The sequence below is a fragment of the Arachis duranensis genome, chromosome 3, assembly GCF_000817695.3.
Source record: "Arachis duranensis cultivar V14167 chromosome 3, aradu.V14167.gnm2.J7QH, whole genome shotgun sequence".
In the NCBI taxonomy this organism is placed as follows: domain Eukaryota; kingdom Viridiplantae; phylum Streptophyta; class Magnoliopsida; order Fabales; family Fabaceae; genus Arachis; species Arachis duranensis.
In genome coordinates, this window is record NC_029774.3 from 4,943,811 (window position 1) to 4,964,188 (window position 20,378).

Genomic DNA, 20,378 nt, shown 5'->3' on the forward strand with positions numbered 1-20,378 from the left:
ATAACTAGTAAAATCTAGTAGATCATGCAATAAAATAATTCAACTCTGTAAATATGAAATGATTCTATACATACAGGAATCTCGCATAATAAATAGATGCTCTAAGAAGGAAGCTTCATGAATTTGTAAAAGCTGACATTGTCACATTGGTTATGTATCTAATCTATAACCTGAAGGCCATGATCAAAAGCTGAAGCATTCATTCATTCACATCAATGCAATAAAGGAAGAAGATGGTAATGCATGATGCTTGGCCATGCCTCCAAGTTCAGACAAACTCATCACACAATTGAAAGTGAAAGCATTATTATTTCCCATAGAATAATAATAATACCTAGCCAACTTGCTTTGCTCCCCTGCCTCTTTACTCTTTACTCCAAGAAAGAGAAATCCACATGGACATGGACAGAGAGAGAAAGAGATAGAAATTAGAGATATTAATGTATAATATATATAAATAGTAACAGCTACTATTGTCTCTGATATTGATATAGCATTGATCCAGAGTTTTCTATAAGTCAGAGAAAACACACATTTACATACTTCTGAGCTTAGCTGTTTGCTGTTCTCTATGGACCATCACTCCTTAAAACGCCCATAATTCTTTGTCCCCATTTCCCTTTTCTTTTCCGAACCCGCACTATCTATCTATCTCTCTTTTCAAACACACTCACACACTCAGAAGAAGAAGCAAATCAAATCAAACACCAAAAAGAAAAGAAAAGAACAGAAATAATCTATATATAGAGAGAGACAAACTGACAAAGAGTGATATGAAGATCCAGTGTGATGTGTGTCACAAAGTGGAGGCCTCTTTCTTCTGTCCCTCGGATGAAGGAGCTCTATGCCATGGCTGTGATCGCACAATACACTGTGCCAACAAGGTTGCAACCAAACACACGCGCTTCTCTCTGCACCACCCTAACTCCAAAGACGCCCCTCTGTGTGATATCTGCCAAGTAATGCCTTCTTTCTATATTCAATTCATTATTCTAATACTTAGTCACATGTAATTATATATTAAACAACAAAAGAAAAGGTTTAAATAAAGTGTCACATCTAACTTAAAGAAATGTATTAATAAAAAATCTCTTTTTTCTTTTTTTTGGGGGGGTTTAATTTACAGGAGAGACGTGCATATATATTTTGCCAAGAAGACAGAGCGATATTATGCAGTGAATGTGACGTTTCTATCCATGGAGCCAATGAATACACTAAGAAGCATAACAGGTTTCTTCTGACAGGTGTAAAGCTTGGTGCTGCTTCTTCTTCTTCTTCATCAGAGCCAACATCAATGTCCTCGAGTAGAGCCACAACAAGCTCTGAAGCAGCAAATAACCAGAATAATAATAATTATTATATGGGTAGTGACACGGGTTCAGTTTCAACAAGCAGCATTTCTGAGTATTTGATTGAGACCATACCCGGTTACTGCATGGAAGACCTTCTCGATGCTTCATTTCCGCCAAATGGTTTCTGTAAGGTTTGCTATATGCTGGTGCACCATAGCTTATAATAAGATTTCAGAAATTCTTTTAGCTAACTTCAAGTTTCAACACAAATTATTATCACTTATTATTATTTAGTTTGATATTGAAGCTCTAAATTATATGTACAAATGATAATAAGAGACAAAGCTGTTGTCTAAACTAAATATATGCTTGGCTTAGAGCTTTCGAAAACATAAGTTAAAAACCTTTAGTGATGAGGTTGTGTTGTGTGATTTTCACAGGAGTATGAGCAGCAATCATTGTTTCAGGACCGAAATAATGTTCATCACTATGTCAGCATGTGTTCGTTTCCATTGGAAGCATGGTCACCATCATCAACCCCAACTTAGATCTCCTTAGTTTGTGTAACAATTCTAGTAATCTTCCTCAGATGGATGATTATTGTTCGGTAGAAATTGTGGAGATAATGCCAAAAGCAAATACATCCCAAGGATACTCGAATAATTCGAGAAAAGATGGCTTACTCATAACGTAAATGTAAATGCTCCCGTTGATCACAATTCTGTTTGATTTGTTGGGGAATGTTCTCCTGTCTTGTTCTCTTCATTTCTTTCTCGTTTCATCAGCATGACTTACTCCACTTGGCCACTTGTTATAATCATCTCCGCTCCTTAATAAGATACGTCATTCAGCTAATAACTTTAAACTATTAAGTATTAAAGCATTTTATGACCAAAAAGGCAAGCATGCAATCAGTATTTCCGTGTACTTTTTTGTCTTTTGGTATTTTGAGCCCGGCACATGATATACGTCAACTAATTATCAAGTAAACTTAGATTTTAGATTTCACTTTAATTTTTCTTTCTCACTTTAAAGTACTTAATTGTGGTTTATACTTTATAGTATCTTGTTTTCTCTTAAAATTCAGTTCGCAACTTCATTTATTCTTCCGTGACCACCTTTTCTTTTTCCCTTGGTCGAATTCTTGTGTGTATACTTGAAACCAACTACGATTGAAACGAACTCTGCTGTTTTCAACACTTCTGAAATCCTAGAAATCTGTATTGCTTTTCTTTTCTTTTCTCGGGGTTCCAGAATCTGTATTGTTAGGAATCTCACCTACTGGCAATGCCAATTTGGCATTAGTATGCCACCGACTCTAGTTTGTTTGATGCACCCAAGTAGACCATGGAACTTCAACCCCTTTTACAATTTTTTTTTTCGAAAAAAAGGACCACAATCTTCAATGGCGTTTCAATGTTGAAAAAGGAGAAATCAATTGCTTATACCAAGGTAGATAGATCAGAGATCTGAAGGTTGCTTTTTGTCTACTTATTGCGTTTAATTTTACTTAGGTTTTATTCCTTTATAATTTCAAACCTCCCCAAAATCGGTTTTTTCTTAATTATCAAAAATTAAGCACAAGAACCAGTATTGATTTTTGGAAATAGCCAAAGAACCTGTATCCCATAGCATTTTCTTCAATTACTAATAAACTGGGAGTTTGAACTCGAGCAGCACCTGCAAAACCACCAGATACTTCCGAGAAAAGATTTTAGATACGAGAGCATCTGAGTTTATTATTTTTTATCATCACTTAATCATTAACTTAATTTTGTTAGTCTAATTTCTTTAATCTAGTAATCCAATAATATATTTTATCTCATACTTTTAAATATTAATAACTAATCAATGGCAAAAAATAATAAATTCTGATAACCCTCTAGTATTCCTCATTAGATACCTCAAGATAAACTTGGACAATGAGATAACAATGCCTACATCTTCATACCTTGTGCACGAGTAGAAAATTATATACCCAAAAACATTTGAATGTAAAATATCAAAAGCAAAGGGAGAGAGGTAAAACCTCACTTGTCTAATATGATTTAAGCATCCATGATATACAACAAAAATCAGCAACGCACATTGTGCTCAAGTACTTGAGCATTGCTGTTTACAGTTTACAGACACCCTTTCCTTTTTCCATTTTACATTTCCCCACCCCTTCATTTCACCTTATTATACAGCTTAAAGGGGTATAGTAAAAGAAAGATAACAATATACCTTTAAAACAGATTTACATACAAGCAAACTAAGAAAAGAATTCCACCTGTAAAAGGGGATATAATAATTCAATAGGATAAAATCCTGCAGAAAATTGGACAGGCAAAAGTAAGTTATAATTTCGTACTTGTAGGTTATAACATTTGAATGCGGCTCAGAAAGGTATGATAAAAGAATTGCACAATACCTCTGTTAGAACGGTCAGGATGTAAAAGCAAAAAGCCTGTCTTCAATATTAGTGCGGCATATTGGACACTCGGAACAAGCTAGTGAACACGATTTACACACTGAAAATGCAATCAGGCTGTTAATTCAGAGTAACAAATTTAAACCCAAAATGAAAACATCCTAAAGTTTGATATCGGAAAAAACACATACTAGTGAGGAAAATACTTACAACAAAAATGACGGCATGGAAGAAGAATTGCAGCAGTTGAAGATTCAAAACATACTTTGCATGTATGGGAATTGGCATCTCCGTTGCTAAGGTGTTTGAGTTCTTTTTCCTTCATCTCTTGCATGCGTGACTGAAATCATAGATCACAATAAAATCTTTCATAGATAATCCTATTCAGTCCAAAATAGTAATGATAGTAAGAGTTCGAATTTTCCCAAGATAAGAAGGCACAAAACAATGCAGAGTTTTACCTTTAGATGAGCGACCGAGGGTTCTTCATTAGGAATTTCATTTTCTGGTTTTGAAAAATCCCCATTCTGCTCCATGAGGACAATATTAGTTTCATTGCCATTATTCATAAAATCATTCATATGTGATTCCCCAGCACTATTTTTTTCATCAATGTTTGTTTCTGAGACACAACCGCCTTCTTTTTTTAGCTTAGCAACAAGCACCCACATATTTGCTAAATCATTCTCTAAGGCAGCTTCTCTGTTCTTGGCCTCTTCGACCCTTTTCCTGTACTCATCTTCCACAAATTCCTTTTCAGCTAATGCGGCCTCAAGAACTGCCTCTCTTTGTTTCCTAGCCTGCAGTTCCATCTTCAGATCCTCAAAATCAAGACTCCATGATCCAAACTCGTCCAGACTAGCTCTGCTGGAAGTTCTTCCCTTCCTTCCAGACCTTACATCATTGTGCTTGCGATTAACACCATTAGCAGTTGGCACAAAAGCACTTCGAGTGTTGGCCAACTCTCGAGCAGCCATCAATTCTTTTTCCAACTTAGCATTCTGCAATGAAAGTTTTGTCACTTCCCCTGCCAAAGTCTTCAGTTCCACAGCAGCTGCAGAGGCCAGTTCTTTGGCATAACAAGCCTCTTCTGAGAGTTTTTGGTTCTGCACGTGCAACCCACTATTCTCTTCTGACAGATGCACTTGCTCCAGCTTCAAGTTTTCATTCTCAATCTCCTGAAAAGAGAAGAAAAATGTCAATTAGGTAAAACAATCAAATTAAACAGTAAAAAGGACTTTACAGGATATGCAAACTTCGTTTACGCAGAGAATCTGGAAAGTGACCATACATATTAATCCTAACATGCAACTTCGTCAATAACAATAGACAAAATACAGGAGTGTACTGACCAAGGTCAGGGAAACATTAACCCATGGAAGAAATACATTAAAACCAAATCCTTTCAAGCAATGAACTCTCAGTTACCTGTGATTTTATTTTTCTTTTCAACTCGTCAATGTTTTCTTCCAAGGGATGTTGATCGTTAAACCCCAATGTAGTGCCACTACTAAATGTTGCAAGTTGCTCCTCTAGGAACTTGACCTTTTCTTGCAATTCACTAATTTCAGAACACTATCAACAAATACAACATGTCAAAGAAGGGTGTCAACACAGCTCAGTAATAGTGGCAGTTTTTGTGGCATTTTCCAATTTTAAGACAGAAGGAAACACTCAAAATATAACCACGTACCTTGTCATTTAATTGTTCTTGAAGGACACGGTTGTCCGCAGATTTTATCTGTAGATATATTTAGAAAATAGATTATGTACCACAATTAATAAATTCATATACTGCACATTGAGAATATAAATTGTGAAATACAATGGCAGGATATGACAATAAAACAAGAAGTCAAATCTGTGAGTAAATTGGTGGCTCAAGATGAAAAATCAACATTGTTCTTATATTGCTGAAATACTACTTACTTCCAGCTCAAACTCCTTTTCATTACATTGAGTCATTAATCTTGTGATTGTCTGCTGGAACCAAGAACGAGAAAAGAAAAACAGGTATAAATGACCCTATCACTGAATACACGTAGTATAAAAACTTCTAAATGAAAACAGATATAAGAGAATATATCAAGATGGCACCTGCTGCATTTCAACCAGCGATGAGCTAGCGACAGAAGATTCACCACTCTCTATTATTCTTTGTTCTAAAAGTTTCATTTGCTTCTTTTTTTCTTGGATATCTTGTTCCAAATTCTCAATCTGTAGCGGGAAACAAAAATCAAAATTAGCAACAAACTGTATATGTCATCGTGTGGAAAATACATGCATAAGAAGTGCTTGGCATCACTGTAAAATGTGTATGACATCTAAGAAATTATGTAATATACCATCACCCTAGTTTTATACCATTATCCAATCCAATATATGCTTCTATACATAAAAATTTTAAGTTGAGTGTAGTTAGTCAAATATTATGATGTTATATGATTAAACATGAGTATAATATTTTCATATATATTTTCACTATAATTCTTTTATACGAATATAATTTTAATCAGCGATAATGTACAAGCATCCCCTTTCTTTTCACAATAATGGTATAATTTATGGTATGTGTAAGGTATTACCAACCAAGGTCAAGATCTGCTTCCAGATTTGTTCAGTACGTACGAATTATAAATTGCATGTCACTAACAATTTCCAAACAAAATACAAAACAGGTAAAGCAACCGAGTAATACTCTATTATGATATAGGAAAACCTGATTAGATAATTGGCTAAAGTAAGATAGAAATTATATACAAAACCATGAGTTTTGCAAGATAATAGTAAATAATTTCTGAAAGATGTTTTTTTTTATTAGTGGAACACCGAACACGCTATTGGAAACCTATGTTTTCCTTTTACAATATTGAAAATCAATACTATTTTCAATTTAAAATCCTTTATAAAATATTATCGCTTAGTCTTTCCCTTCCACAAAAGTTTCCCGATCCAAATTTAATTGCCCCTTCTCGGATGGCTCGAAATTCAGTCCATGCATCCCTTTGCTTGAAAACTCTCCCCTCTCCCGTTAGGTAAAAATTGAAAGTGTGAGAAAAAAATAACCAAGCACGTTTTCACGTATCCCAAAAACAGAAAAAGATAATAGAAAAACTGCACTCCCCAACATGTACGTCATATTTCTGTATACCATGTAAGCATACACCTCTAATTTTGTCGTATCGTGCATCATTCTAATTGCCTTCATGGTAAAATTAAGAGTTAAGACTACTGCATTAGACATTTAGACCTACTCAAACCGAGAAATTAAAATCTCTCTCATGTGGATCAAAACAAGAACATTTTGGTCCCTAGAATCTAAGAAGTTCCAATACGAAGCATCATAGCTTGAGAAACGGTATAATACCTGTTGTTTGGAGTTTTCTGGGTCATTTAAAGATTGCTCCATCAAGCGCTTCAGAGTGCTTGTACTGAAAGCAATATCTCCAGCAAGCAACTTTACTTGCTCGACAAGAAGATCAACCTGATCGGACATCGTCACCCCTCCCTGCAATTCAGTAGGAAGTCAAAAACGTATTTATTTGGTGAACAGGTGCGTAGTAACGAACCGCTACATGTAACTATGTAAGTAACAGGACATGCCATTGAGACTAATTAGCATCCAACAATACTGTGTTTAAAACATCTAAGGAACTTTAGTACAATGGAACTGTAACTCTTGACCTACAACTGAGGGTAAAAAGAAAATTTTTAAATTTGTTCCGGGGAGATGAATTATTTTTACGAGTCCCAGGTATCCCTCAATTAGGTCCTAAAATTAATATACATATTCCAAAATTGAAACATTTTATATGCAAACTATGAAATTAATATACCGCTGGGAGCCTTGCTCTGGTGATCAGTTCACCAGCTTGTGTTGATTCAGTAATAATACTGCTAGTTGGGGAGAGTTCATCGTTCCATTTACTTGATGATCTTCTATGTCTAACATCGTAAGGCAGTTCAGATGACATTGTGGAACCCTCTTTTTTATTCTCATTTTCAATCAAAAGAGATCCATCAACAAGGGTATCAAATTTCTGAATTGAAGAGAGAAAAAACAAAAAGAATCAATATGCTAGGTTTACAATCATGTTAACATATTCCAGTCTTCCAGAGGAGAGTACTCCCACAATGAAAGGCTCCTTTGAAGGAATATACTTTCCTAAAAGATAAAATTATATTTACATGTAGTTAAGGACTCAACATCTTAATTAGCCTACAAGCTCAAGATGTTAGTAGGTGTAAACTGTAAAGTGTGTCAGCAAGGAGAAAACACTTGTCCACTTCATAAAAGGCTTTATTTCAGACAAACATTAATGTCTGAGAATAACAAGGACTTCAAATTATTGCAGTTCAGGATAAATATTAAGAGGATGGTACAACATATCCATGCTATTGAATGAGGAACTCACATCATCCTCACCAAGAGAGAGGCTTCGCTGGTGGCTAGGAACATCAGTTAGATAACCAGGAATAGAATTCTTTGATGAAACCAGAATAAGCTTGGTTAGCCTCTGGATCCTACTCATAAGAGCAACCTTAGCTTCTTCCTCTTCTTCCAATCTTGATTGCATTTTCACTTGACCTTCTTCCAACTATTCCAATCAAAGTATAGAATAAGTAGAAGATCCCAATAAATAATCAGGAAAAAAAAACTTCAAAAAGAATGAATAAGAAATGTATTAAGGGGATGTTAAAACCTGCTGCTTTAAGCTCATAATCTCCTCGGGGTTGACACCGACAAGAATGCCCTTCCTTAGCTGATCAAGTTCTTGTTTGAGGATTGAAATTTCTCTTTGGTATTTCTTAATTAGAGATTTTTCATCAATGATCTGTTTTAACAAACAATTCACAAGTGAATTAGGAACCTCCTCATGCACAAGCATATCTAGGTGCAGTACTGCAGCTAATTAATAATTTTAGAATGAACCTTATTACGTGAGGCATATATTTCTACACGCTTCGCCCTGCTGGCAAACTTCAAGGTGTTATGAGTTTCCTCCATGTTACTCGATGCTGGAGTTACTGTGCATATAAGCTGAAAATTCACAGTTCATCAATTTTAATGATTTGATGCTCATGTAGCCTGTCTAACAACGTTACAACATATACATGAGAAGGAAGAAAGTAAGAGAAAACCTATTAAAAAGCCATAGCCCCACTTAATTAGCATAAGGAAGAAATACAGTTGAACAATTGAACCAAAGTGGAGTAAAACCCAAACTCACTGAAACATGGCCATGCCCACTTAGTGAAGACTGCAGGAGGCGGGTAAGCTTTGAGTCTCGATATGGAACATGAGATGCTTTCCCCTCACTTAATTTTCCTATAACCTTCACATTGACAGCATAAAATCAGAATTTCAAGAGGCACATTTTCCATTTTGTTTGCAAAGATATAAATTGTAGACAATCCAACAGCTGGTAACATATGTCCAAACAAAATGCCAGAACAAACTAATCCACAACCAAAAACAGAAGAACAGTAAGACACCTACAGTTCCAAGTGTCAGAAGACTTTTGTTTATGTAAGATCCTTCTTTTCTTCTTAGTCCAGTTGTTTCAGTTTTTGAGCTCTCTGATCCAGCAAGATCAATCAAGTTCTGATCAAAGAAACACAAACACGCACAAAATGAGAACAGTCAAACAATTTTTATTATTTATCATATATATGGTAACATCTAAAAAAAAACATTCGCATACAAGCTGAGAGAAGATCACTCCATCATATTCATCACCATGGGCACTGCTTTCAATCATCTGCAAATGTAAGATAACAGAAAATGTTGCATGTAAAACAACGGTTGGTTTGACAAGGTCCAAGAGAGCAATAAAATACAGTAACTAGCAATCATCACACGTTTAACCAGCATGTACATATAAAATAATCACTCGTGCAATATATCCTGCCTCAGGTTGTGACTAAGCTATATTTCCGATTAGTAAAATTGAATCAGGTGTATAATCCAGTGCTTTGTTACTAGATTATAATACTAATATACTAAGATTCTTACAAGTGTAAAAATCGTATGACTTCGGCTGCTGAACAGATTAAAATTGTTTGACCCAACATGACGATGCTCTGCCATCAAACATGTTTGTTAAGTTTCTGAATCAACAATTAAAGCATGAGTACAAATGGAGGAAAATATTCTGTCATCACTCATCAGTTATACCTTCTCCAGCAGCAATAAAAGAAAGGGCATGTCCTGGCGATAAAACAACTTCTTCCTTTATACCCTCCACATAAGTACCCTGAAATTCAAGCCAATATAAATCATCAATTATACTTTAAACAAGTCCTTAGAAATTTTGATATAATTTTAATGAACTTTTTGGTACAAAATACAAAAAAGATTTATCTTGTTGAAACAACAAATACTGTAACTATTAAAAAAAACAAGTGGAAGGTAAAAAAGTGAACACCCTACAGATGAATATAATGTAAGGGGAAAGTGTAGAAGGTTAGAAAAAAGAGAATCAAAGAGCAAAACCAATATTAATCAACTGAAAGAAACAAGACATTCTATAGTCCTAAGTCCATGTATAGATCTGATGCCACATTATAGAGACAATCAGAAATATCAGTGTTCATGTATTCAAAGACAACTAAGAGCAACATAACAGGTGGTTCATGTTGATTCCAATTTCCAAGATATGGAAAGAATGAACCCAAAATATAAATTAGATTTCAGTTTCAATTATATAAGAATAAGAAAGAAACCTGTGCATCTTCTCTAACACGCAAATTTTGGCCAGTTGGGTCAAGCAAGTCATTTATCACCTGATATACCAAGCAGAAACAGCCAAAAAGAATCTATGTTAAAACCAAAACTTCAAAGAAAATTTCAGACAGTATAGCTTGCAAGTGTCACAAAGTGATAGAGACACATATGTAAGACAGAAAGTGTTGCAGGAGTCAAGACAAGTACGAATCAAAGTACAAAATCATGTTCAGGAAATAGACAGTGGAGCAAAGAAATGTTCAGCGTTTACCTCATTGTATATTTCCAGATATGAAACTCGGAGTAAAAACTCTCTTCCTGGAGTCTGCAGCAAACACAATTAGCCATTCCAAGCAGAATATCATAATGCAAATGAATGACAAAATACTACTACATAACCAAAATAACAGCAACATAACAATAACCAAAGTTGTTAAGTATGCATGAAAATTGAAAACTCACATCTTGTATTATGCTGAAAACGTCTTTTATAGCCAATGGTATAATACCAGGAAAATCTTGGTCTCCCTGCACATATCGTTGTTCACAAGCAAATCATAAACAGCACAACCGAGGAGATGACATTAATTTTTTATTAATAAAAGAACATAACTAAGAAGAGCATTTTCTAGGCAGAAAATTATTTGAAGCAGAGACAATAAATATGTATTTAATAAACAGCTGTAAGAACTAAGAAGAGTTGTTAACCAAACATTTGAATACCAAAGAATGCTAATTTGTCTCCAGAGTTGACATATTTAGATGCAGTATTTAGCTGAGGTAGTAGACCTAAAATTTTGGCTGCTAATTTCATGAATGGTTTAATCTCTAATCTAACAATTCAGTTACAGTGTATGATCCTTATCCAAAGTTAACATGAATTAGACTAGAAAAATTCTCTACTTCCAGCAAATTCATTCGACTTACACCGAATAAACAAATTCCTCTCTAACTTATCAAAGCCAAATGTTCAGTTATATTTCTTTCAATTCTACCAGCTTAACTATGTCTGATAAGTCTGTTTCAAATTATCAATTTCTGGTGAAAATGATTCAGTACTCGAAATTTTTCCATTTGTAAAATTATTGGACCATAACTAACATTGTCGCCGTGTATTTAGCCAAATTGCATGATACACGAAACTACCAAGTACCAAAACAATTATCTTGATATCCTCTATCTTAAGAAATATATACGTCAATACAACCCAAAGATGTTTAGATTTCCATATAGTTCTTATTTATTAGTTAGCCTCAGAATCATATGTAAGCATTGAACTTTGACATCATCACAAAATTACTAACATATCTAAAAGGCCTCAACTTTCAAATGAGCTACAGCACACAAGCCTGTAGCTCGTAGGAAAAATATATGTACTCAATACAAACTTCTGAGTTGTCGTGAAGACGTAACACACAACAAATTGAATTACATCAGAAATTCCAAATAAAAATGACAAACATGGAATGCGTTGATTTTAAAAAGTGACACTTACATGCATAGTATGTGTCTTGCCACTACTTGTCACACCGTAGGCAAACACGGTTCCTGCAATATTTACCGCATGTTATGCTCCAGACTCAACAAACTCCAACACAACCACTTGAACACCAAACCAGTATATATTAATCATTGCAAACTATTCCATCCAATCAATGCATCACTGAAACTAGAGGAACTTTCATCAATGCAGTGCAATGAAATACATTGACATTACAAAAAATAACACTTACACTCGCATTGTGATATGATTTTGAATCAGATAATAACATCACATACCGTTAACGCCTTCCATGGCAGCCCTCACCACAGGTTTGGCTGCTACTTCATACACCTCATCAGTACTTGTGTGCGGTCCAAACACTCTATCTACAGCAAAATCAAATCGAAAATTTTATCATCGATCACCATAATTCCTAGCCGTAATTTTAACATCATATTTTTAGCCAATTTACTACCACTATAACCACAAAATTGCATCCAATACAATAATAGAAAGAATCAAAAATGGAAAATACCGAATGCATATGCAGTAGCTGGATGATACTCATTCCTCACGATCTTATCACCATCCGCATACCACGCGATCTCATCCCCTCTCTGGTACTCTCTTTCACTGCATCAAAGCAAACACCGCAACCGAACTACGCAGTCACATTTTATTTCAAAAATAGCATAATGCTTTAAACAAAACAATCAAAGAACGCAGATTCTATCTCATTTACACAGCTAATGGATCTGATACCGTAAATCGCAGATCTAAAGCATTACCTCAACGGTCTGAACCGAATCGTCACCGAAATGCTGTCCCGAGAGGTCGACGAATCCAGAGGCTCCGCGATCGCCTCGTCCTCCATTCCGAACTCCACCGGCGAAGGACACATCGCGTCGTAGTAGTTTGACTCGCTGAAACCGTGACTCGGAGTGGCAGATCGGCCACCGAGTCCGGCTCCGGAGTTGAAGAACGATGAGGCAGAAGAAGAGCACGAGCGAGGCATCAACTTACCGTTCATGAAGGAAGAAGAAGTGGAAGAGGCAGGGGAGTAATAAGGAGTGTTTGAGAGTTTGCGGTGCGAGAATGGCGAGCTGCTCCTTGCTCGTGAGGACGATGCCATTGAGTTCACTAGCCCGAGTTACTGAGTCAGGGAAAACTCGCAGAATGTTAAATGAAGAAGAGTTGAAATGATAAATAAAAAGATGAAGAAGAAGCAGAATAGCATGTGTCAGAACTCTCACATGGACATTGGAACAAAAGCGAAGAACATTTGGTTCTCTTTTCTTTCTTTGTTCACTTTGACGCTTTAGGATATTATTCTAGCAGAAAGAAAGTGAGTGTGTGTGTTGAGTGTTGAGTGTGGGTTTCGTCTTCTCTAAGACAAACAAAGTTCAGTAGAAGAGAGAGAAGCTGGGTGGTTGAAGCGGAAGAAGATGAGACTAGTGAGAGAATGTAGGAGAAGGTGACTCAGTTTAAATTTTTTTAAAATTCTCAAGAAATAAAAAATACTAAAAAATTATTAAAATTTATTATTTTTGTTCATTATTTTTAATTATGATTTATGAATTTAATTTTTTTTAATTTAATAATATATTTTAATTTATATTTTTAAATATTAATAATTAATTAATAATAAATTCTAATAATTTTTATCATTTCTCAAAAATAATTTCACTGGTTTTCGAACTCTTTTGTTGGAAGTATTTAAAAATTGATTTGGTTTTCTTCGAGAGGTGACATGGCAGGTGAAAAGGCTAAGGGAGATTTGAAAGTAATGGAACCGCCCGCGCAAAGTCTAATTTATTCAGATTTGGCCCATCATAGTTATAGTATTTAATTTTTAGCAAATGTTACTTGTTTAATGCGTTTTTTGGTAGAAAAAAAATTTCCTCTATTCTCCAATTCCTATGGAAAAATCCCGCTTCACAATTCAATTCCCCAACCAAATTTACGGGAATCTTTTAAAAGATTTTACTTATCAAATTAATTCTCTAAAAAGTAAAAATAAATTATAGTTATTTTTTTACTCATTTAACAATTATTGTTTATAATTAATAATATAAAATATTAATTAACAACATACATCACATATGTATATCTTATTGAATATTAATGAAATATGTTTAAAAAAATTTATTAATTTAATTTTTTAATAATCAATCTTTTAAAGATAAATTGGATCATTAAACCGAAATTTATGTATGCTAGTTCCAAATATAATATTCCAATATTATCTATAGTAATTACTTACATTGATATAACTAAAATAAATTTTATATAAAAATAATAATTAAAATATAAATATGTATTATGTTAAATTAATTATTTAATAATTTTAATTATTATTTTTTTATAAAAAATAACTTAAGTATTTTTATATGAATAATTATCATGATTTATTTAATAATTTTATAATTTAAATGGACTATCAAAATAATCAAATTCATATAGTGCCATAACTTATGGAGCCAATAAAAATCAATAATTCCATGTTCGATAATACACAGTAAAAGACAAAAAGGTCGACTACTAGCTCGTAATTGAGTCCATTGAAATATTCAATGTTTTAATAAACTCAATCCAAAACTATGTCTATATAAGCAAAAACAGTACATATATATATCGGTTAATTTTTTTTGGATATCGGATAAAAATTGGCATAATTTTTTATTATTGGAAATTATAGTATTTTATAAAATTCTGGAGATTATAGAATTTACAGAATTGAATTCTCAGATTAATTTCTTTTAATTTATAACGACAATATACAAATTGTATATTATATTATTTTAATATTAAATTATAATATGCAGTTTGCGTATTGTATTATTTTAATATTAAATTATAATATACAGTCTGTGTATTGTATTTACAATACGTATTTTGTGTATTATGTTTGTTAAAAATAGTGCCTTTAAAATATTATAAAATTCTATTTTTTGTAACGTTAACGTAAAACTCTCTTCACTCTTTCATATTTAAATAAAAAAAATCCATATATATCATCCCTCTTTAAAAATAATCAATTAATCAAGTAGTCTCCATGTCTATGTCTATGTCTATATCAATGTCATTCATGTATATTCGAATTTTTTTAAAAATAATTTTTCAAAATATGCTAGCTTACACATTAATATGACTATAGTGAGTTTTTACTTTTTACATACAATACAATAAAGAATGGAGCGTGTGGCAACACAATATCAATATGACTCTACGGCGGCATTTGTTTTTAGATAGGATACTGACACAGGAACATAAAGAGATAAAATTATATTTAATAAATAAAATATAAACAAATATATTATGTTTAAAAATATTATATTAATGTATTTTGTATTTATTTTAATAAAAAAATATAAATTAATAATTTATTTTAATTTATCATCAAACATGATACAAAAACATAAATTTCATATCTCTATTTTTTATATTTTATTCTCGATGTCTTGTCTTAACTGTTCTCAAAACCAAACGCAAGTTTGTTGTAATCTCTCGCGGTTGCTCACAGTCTCACACAAATGCTAGTCAATGTGCATTGTGCAGTGATTTCTGGTTCTACACCTTTTATGGCGACAACCGTAGCATACACCGATGCATGGATTTCATTTCTTTCTTTCTTTTTTTCTGAATAAAATCATCAAAGTATCAAATTCAACCACCTTAGCTACCCCACTCGTGAATTAAAAACTCGCCTTTGCATGTGATTTGCTGAGGTGCACCTTTCTCCATGTGCATTAATAAGATCTAACATTATATTGCCTCAAATATCAAATGTAGTAGAAGATTCATTGCTTTCTCTATTTTATTTTTTGGAATATATTTTCTTTTGAATTATTCGACTCATCATATTATTATGTGCGTTTTCATTTTATTACCATTAGATTTTGATATGGTTTTATTTTTAATATATAACTCTTATCATTTAGTAGAGTATAATTTTTACAAAAAAGAATCAATTATTCGCTTTAGTAAGTAAAATTATATATATTTTTAAAAATATTAAGACAGTAATTTAATTTCCTATCAAATTATAAAGAATTGATTTCACTATCCTAAGAATCACTAAGAATCACTTAGTATATTAAAGTTAAAGTGTACGGCAACCGGAACTTTCCACCAATAAACTTCTCATTAATTCATCGGTAAGTAAGTTAAGTACTACGTTAAGTTAGTTTAAATTTTGAGGGAAATAAAAATAATAATGTTGCTAGAAGACCACCCTAGCGGGGTAGATACGCTTTGTCTTTTAGAGCAAGCTAAGGGCTATGTACCGTGGAAACCATTAATACTAGAGTCCCATGAAATAACAAGTTTAAGCTCGGCTAATTTTTTTAATATGGAAAAAACTTTGGTGTAACACTCTAATATTAAATTTTATTGTGTTTTTTAAAATTTTGGAGGCAGAATAATAAGTCTCTTACTTATTGTATATTTTAAAGAGTAATATTATACACTTAAGTATTTTTATGAATTAAGTCTAACTAAATTAAATAATAAAATTTAGAATAATATTAATTGAATTTAAATCCTCTAAAATTTGAATTTCACTTTAAAGAGTAAAATGTGATCTTCTACCCTTGAATAATTTCTCTTTTATATTTATTATTGGTCCTACTTATGAAATCAATAGTGAGAGATCACACTTTACTCTTTAAAGTAAAATTCAAACTTTAGAAGATCTAAATCAATATTAATTATAACAAATTTTTATTATGTTAACTTAACTTAATTAAAATTAATTAATAAAAGGAGTTAACTATAAAGTATTATTCTATTTTAAAATATACAATATGTGAAATATATTGTCTCAATCTAAAATTTTAAAAAATATTATAAAATCTAATAACAAAGTATTACACCAAAATTTTACCAATATCTAACCAAATAAACATTAAGTTCATCAGAAAGTAAGAGAACTCTATACATAAACTTCCGTTCCCCGCCACTTTGCTGTGTGGTTCAATTTTGTGTTGTGATCAAGTCATCATAGTGTGACAAAATTGAAATATGAATTGCCATATATTGTCCCCACCTCATATAATGTGGATTCTTCTATATTTTAAGCTTTTGAGTTTGATTTGTGGCACCAAACAATGTACTGCAATAATGCTTATATATTTGTGACTACCTATATTAATATGTTTGTATGCAAATATGATAATTAAAAAATATTAAATAATTTAATATATTTTACTAAATTATTTTTAACAGTAAATCAGTGTAGATGCATAGTATTAGTATATCATCATTAGTTGGTTAATGAAAATTAGAAAATAATCCAACTATTAAACTGAACTTCAATTCTCTTTTTCCTTTCAATAATAATATATTTTTTTTCGAAAATATTTGAATGACAATCATTTTTAACCTAAAATTGTCAAATTTTTGTAATTTTAACTTTATTTATATCACTTGCATACAATATTGCACATATATCTCACATGTATATACAATGCTACTTTTCATTAATTGGACAAATATCAATACGGTAATTGTCTTAAAGACTAATGGATTAAATATCATTTAATTGGTATTAATAATATTTTATTTCTCTTTTAAAATCATCATACGTTTATTTTCATATTGGGTATATAATTTGCATTAATAGTAACAAAAACATATCCCATATTTAATTTATTGTGTACGTTGATTTTATTTTATAGAGAAAATTTTACTCCTCTCTTTTACGAGATGTTAAAATGACACTTTTCTCCCTTTCATTTTATAAATGTACATTCTCCTCCCTTCTAATTTTTAAAAAATCTTCTCCTTAATCCATTTTAATTTTTTTGTGTTAACTAATGTTAATTTTATCCATTTTTTAAGAAAAAATAAATTATTTTTTAAAAAAATACCCATTAACAAAAATTTTATTTTTTATCATTAAATTTTGCTTACCAAAATGCCGGAGCATTAGTTAATCCAATAGACGTCACCGTATACTCATAATCACCATAACGTGTCCTGAAAGCAGTTTTCGGAATATCTTCATCTCTAACTCTTATCTGATGATACCCAGATCGTAAATCAATCTTAGAAAACACACCGGCACCTTGTAACTGATTCATTAGGTCGTCGATTCTGGGTAGCGAATATTTATTCTTCACAGTGATCTTATCCAATTGCCGATAATCGACACACAATCGCATACTTCCGTCCTTCTTCTTTACCAGTAACACTGGCGCTCCTCGCGGAGAATAAAGTGCTTATCCAACAGATCTTCCAGCTGAGCTTTCAGTTCAGCCATTTTTAAATGTGACATCCTGTAAGGAGTAATCGAAATCGGACCGGCTCCAGACACCAACTCAATTGCAAATTCAACCTCCTGGTTAGGTGAAAATTCATTAATATCATATGGAAATTCACATACAACCGAGATCTGCTCTAAATTCTTATCATCACCTGATACTCCCGCAGTTAATAACATAATACCTTGACATTCAGTTCCATAACAGTTTACTTTCATAGAGTTCAAATAGTAACTATTCACTACAACCGCCGCTTCTGACCCTTCCGGCATAAACTGTGCTAACTTTTCAAAGCAATCAAGCAAAACATGATTCTTGGATAACCAATCCAATCCCAAAATGAGATCAAGACCAGTCATCGGTAAACAAATCAAAGCATGCACAAATTCACGCTGTTATATTCGAAATGGAACTTGTGGACATCCTAAGTCCTAACCTAGTCATTATAACTTCATGAGTAGCATTATGCACTTTCAAATCATAACCCAAAACCACCATCCTCAAACCTAACTCATTAGCCTTTTCAAATGCAATAAATGAATGAGTTGCTCCTAAATCAATTAAAATATTTAAAATTTTACCAGCCATTTCACAGTTACCTCTAATCAGTGTCTCAAATCCCTCAGCACCTGCTGCAGAAGTGGTATACACTCTCCCTGCCTACTGTACTCTACCAATCTCATACTTCTTCTCTGGACAATTATTAGCCAAATGCCCGGATTGTCTACAGAAATAACATACCCTAAGTCCTTATCTGCACGGAACTTTAGGATGATATTTTCTGCACCTTTAACAGTTCAAATCCTGCTGTGGCTGCTTCCTAAACCTTTTTCCCTGATTAATATTAGTATTCGGCCTTCTGTAATTGCACTGGCCTTAATTCAGGTTCTGCTGCGAAATTAAGCCACCCTCTGAAATTCTGACCTCTCGGAGCAAAGTTCCTCCCTGAAGTCCTCTGAAAAGGTACTCTCAAACTTCCCTTCTCTACTGCCGCCTTTCTCACACATTCCTCAGCCATCCTATTCTTATTCACCAATTCAGAAAACACTCTGATCTCCATTAGGGCAACAGTCTAATTTGTTCTTGAAGATGGAAAACTTCGTTTTCCTTCTCCTTCATTTTCGAGGACACGCTAACGACGACCTCTTCCCTATCTTTTAACAAACGTTCAAGAGTTGATGCCTTCTCCACCATTACCTGTTGTTCCGAGCCCAACAGTTCGGTAGCATGCCCAACACACAATAGCCGAGAAGTGATAATCTACAGAGAGAAGGACAAAACACAATAAAAAATCTTACGGTAACGAGAAAGAGGTAAATAGAAAACCCAACCTGAATGAACTTCCCCATCCCTTCAACTCCAATCTGACGCGTGACACCCATGTCTCCAGGATACTGGGACACGCGATCAGCAAGCTCGGAAATTCGAAACTGATCACTCCACACAGAATACAGATTTGCTCCAGGAATAAAACCATGCAGTTTTCATTGCCTTTCAAAAACAAACTTCACAACAGCACCACAGTCACCTTCGGAAATCACTTCCAGAGACTTTTTCGACTCAGTCTTCCTTCTTTTTTGGAGAAGGAGGAGGCTGAGCAGAGGAAAAGGCAGCATCCCCATCTGTCTCTTTCACAACCCCAGAAGCGCTACAACCTTTCTCACCTTTCTTTTTCAGGTACGCTTGAAACTTGGCAGAACTCAAATTCGAAACCCTACTACCTACAACAACGACAGGCAAAAGATGAATAATGGTATGCGAAATTGTGATCAATACTTTTCACAAATCAAATAATCCCCGGTAATGAATCCAAAAACTTGGTGTTCAATACCATGGCATAAACACAACTTCGCACAACTAACCAGCAAGTGTACTGGATCGTCCAAGTAATAAACCTTACGCGAGTAAGGGTCGATCCCACAGAGATTGTTGGTATGAAGCAAGCTATGGTCACCTTGTAAATCTTAGTCAGGCAGACTCAAGTGGATATGAATGATGATATACGAATAAAACATAAAGATAAAGATAGAGATACTTATGTAATTCATTGGTAGGAATTTCAGATAAGCGTATGAAGATGCTTGTCCCTTCCGTCTCTCTGCTTTCCTACTGTCTTCATCCAATCCTTCTTACTCATTTCCATGGCAAGCTTATGCAAGGGTTTCACCGTTGTCAGTGGCTACCTCCCATCCTCTCAGTG

At 33.4% G+C, this 20,378-nt stretch overlaps 3 protein-coding genes across 5 annotated transcripts; 1 reads left to right on the plus strand and 2 right to left on the minus strand.

Moving 5' to 3' along the window:
• The first annotated feature begins 512 nt into the window (after window positions 1-512).
• Window positions 513-2,092, plus strand: LOC107477119 (B-box zinc finger protein 20). Of its 2 annotated transcripts, none has more exons than XM_016097080.3 (3): window positions 513-959; window positions 1,127-1,483; window positions 1,733-2,092. In XM_016097080.3, exons 1-3 carry the CDS (start codon window positions 774-776, stop codon window positions 1,838-1,840), a joined length of 651 nt encoding a protein of 216 aa, XP_015952566.1. In that variant the 5' UTR covers window positions 513-773; the 3' UTR covers window positions 1,841-2,092. The 2 variants fall into 2 exon arrangements, with proteins under 2 accessions (XP_015952566.1, XP_015952567.1); XM_016097081.3 differs by having other exon boundaries at window positions 1,127-1,478; window positions 1,733-1,842.
• A 1,187-nt stretch (window positions 2,093-3,279) lies between these two features.
• Window positions 3,280-13,368, minus strand: LOC107476634 (kinesin-like protein KIN-7D, mitochondrial). Of its 2 annotated transcripts, none has more exons than XM_016096482.3 (26): window positions 13,169-13,368; window positions 12,704-13,068; window positions 12,451-12,548; window positions 12,212-12,301; window positions 11,928-11,980; window positions 10,895-10,960; window positions 10,704-10,757; window positions 10,432-10,491; window positions 9,884-9,962; window positions 9,722-9,789; window positions 9,411-9,467; window positions 9,206-9,310; window positions 8,937-9,041; window positions 8,639-8,746; window positions 8,409-8,540; window positions 8,121-8,303; window positions 7,542-7,745; window positions 7,073-7,213; window positions 5,803-5,922; window positions 5,635-5,685; window positions 5,399-5,446; window positions 5,134-5,280; window positions 4,167-4,883; window positions 3,916-4,045; window positions 3,706-3,805; window positions 3,280-3,602 (listed from the first exon to the last, which is right to left on the minus strand). In XM_016096482.3, exons 2-25 carry the CDS (start codon window positions 13,045-13,047, stop codon window positions 3,720-3,722), a joined length of 3,246 nt encoding a protein of 1,081 aa, XP_015951968.1. In that variant the 5' UTR covers window positions 13,048-13,068; window positions 13,169-13,368; the 3' UTR covers window positions 3,280-3,602; window positions 3,706-3,719. The 2 variants fall into 2 exon arrangements, with proteins under 2 accessions (XP_015951968.1, XP_015951966.1); XM_016096480.3 differs by having other exon boundaries at window positions 5,635-5,688.
• Window positions 13,369-18,096: 4,728 nt separating this feature from the next.
• Window positions 18,097-18,537, minus strand: LOC107477029 (uncharacterized). Its single transcript, XM_016096994.1, has one exon. It carries the CDS (start codon window positions 18,535-18,537, stop codon window positions 18,097-18,099), a length of 441 nt encoding a protein of 146 aa, XP_015952480.1.
• Between the last annotated feature and the right edge of the window lie 1,841 nt (window positions 18,538-20,378).

Bases quoted from the DNA above. Each gene is read 5' to 3' on its own strand.
- LOC107477119 (XM_016097080.3), top strand. From the start codon at position 774: ATGAAGATCCAGTGTGATGTGTGTCACAAAGTGGAGGCCTCTTTCTTC. The intron at 960-1,126 runs GTAATGCCTTCT...TTTAATTTACAG, and splicing joins CTCTGTGTGATATCTGCCAA to GAGAGACGTGCATATATATT. The intron at 1,484-1,732 runs GTTTGCTATATG...TGATTTTCACAG, and splicing joins CGCCAAATGGTTTCTGTAAG to GAGTATGAGCAGCAATCATT.
- LOC107476634 (XM_016096480.3), bottom strand. From the start codon at position 13,047: ATGGCATCGTCCTCACGAGCAAGGAGCAGCTCGCCATTCTCGCACCGC. The intron at 9,790-9,883 runs GTATAACTGATG...GTTTGATGGCAG, and splicing joins TTTTATTGCTGCTGGAGAAG to AGCATCGTCATGTTGGGTCA. The intron at 5,689-5,802 runs GTGCCATCTTGA...TCTTGGTTCCAG, and splicing joins CGCTGGTTGAAATGCAGCAG to CAGACAATCACAAGATTAAT.
- LOC107477029 (XM_016096994.1), bottom strand. From the start codon at position 18,537: ATGACTGGTCTTGATCTCATTTTGGGATTGGATTGGTTATCCAAGAAT.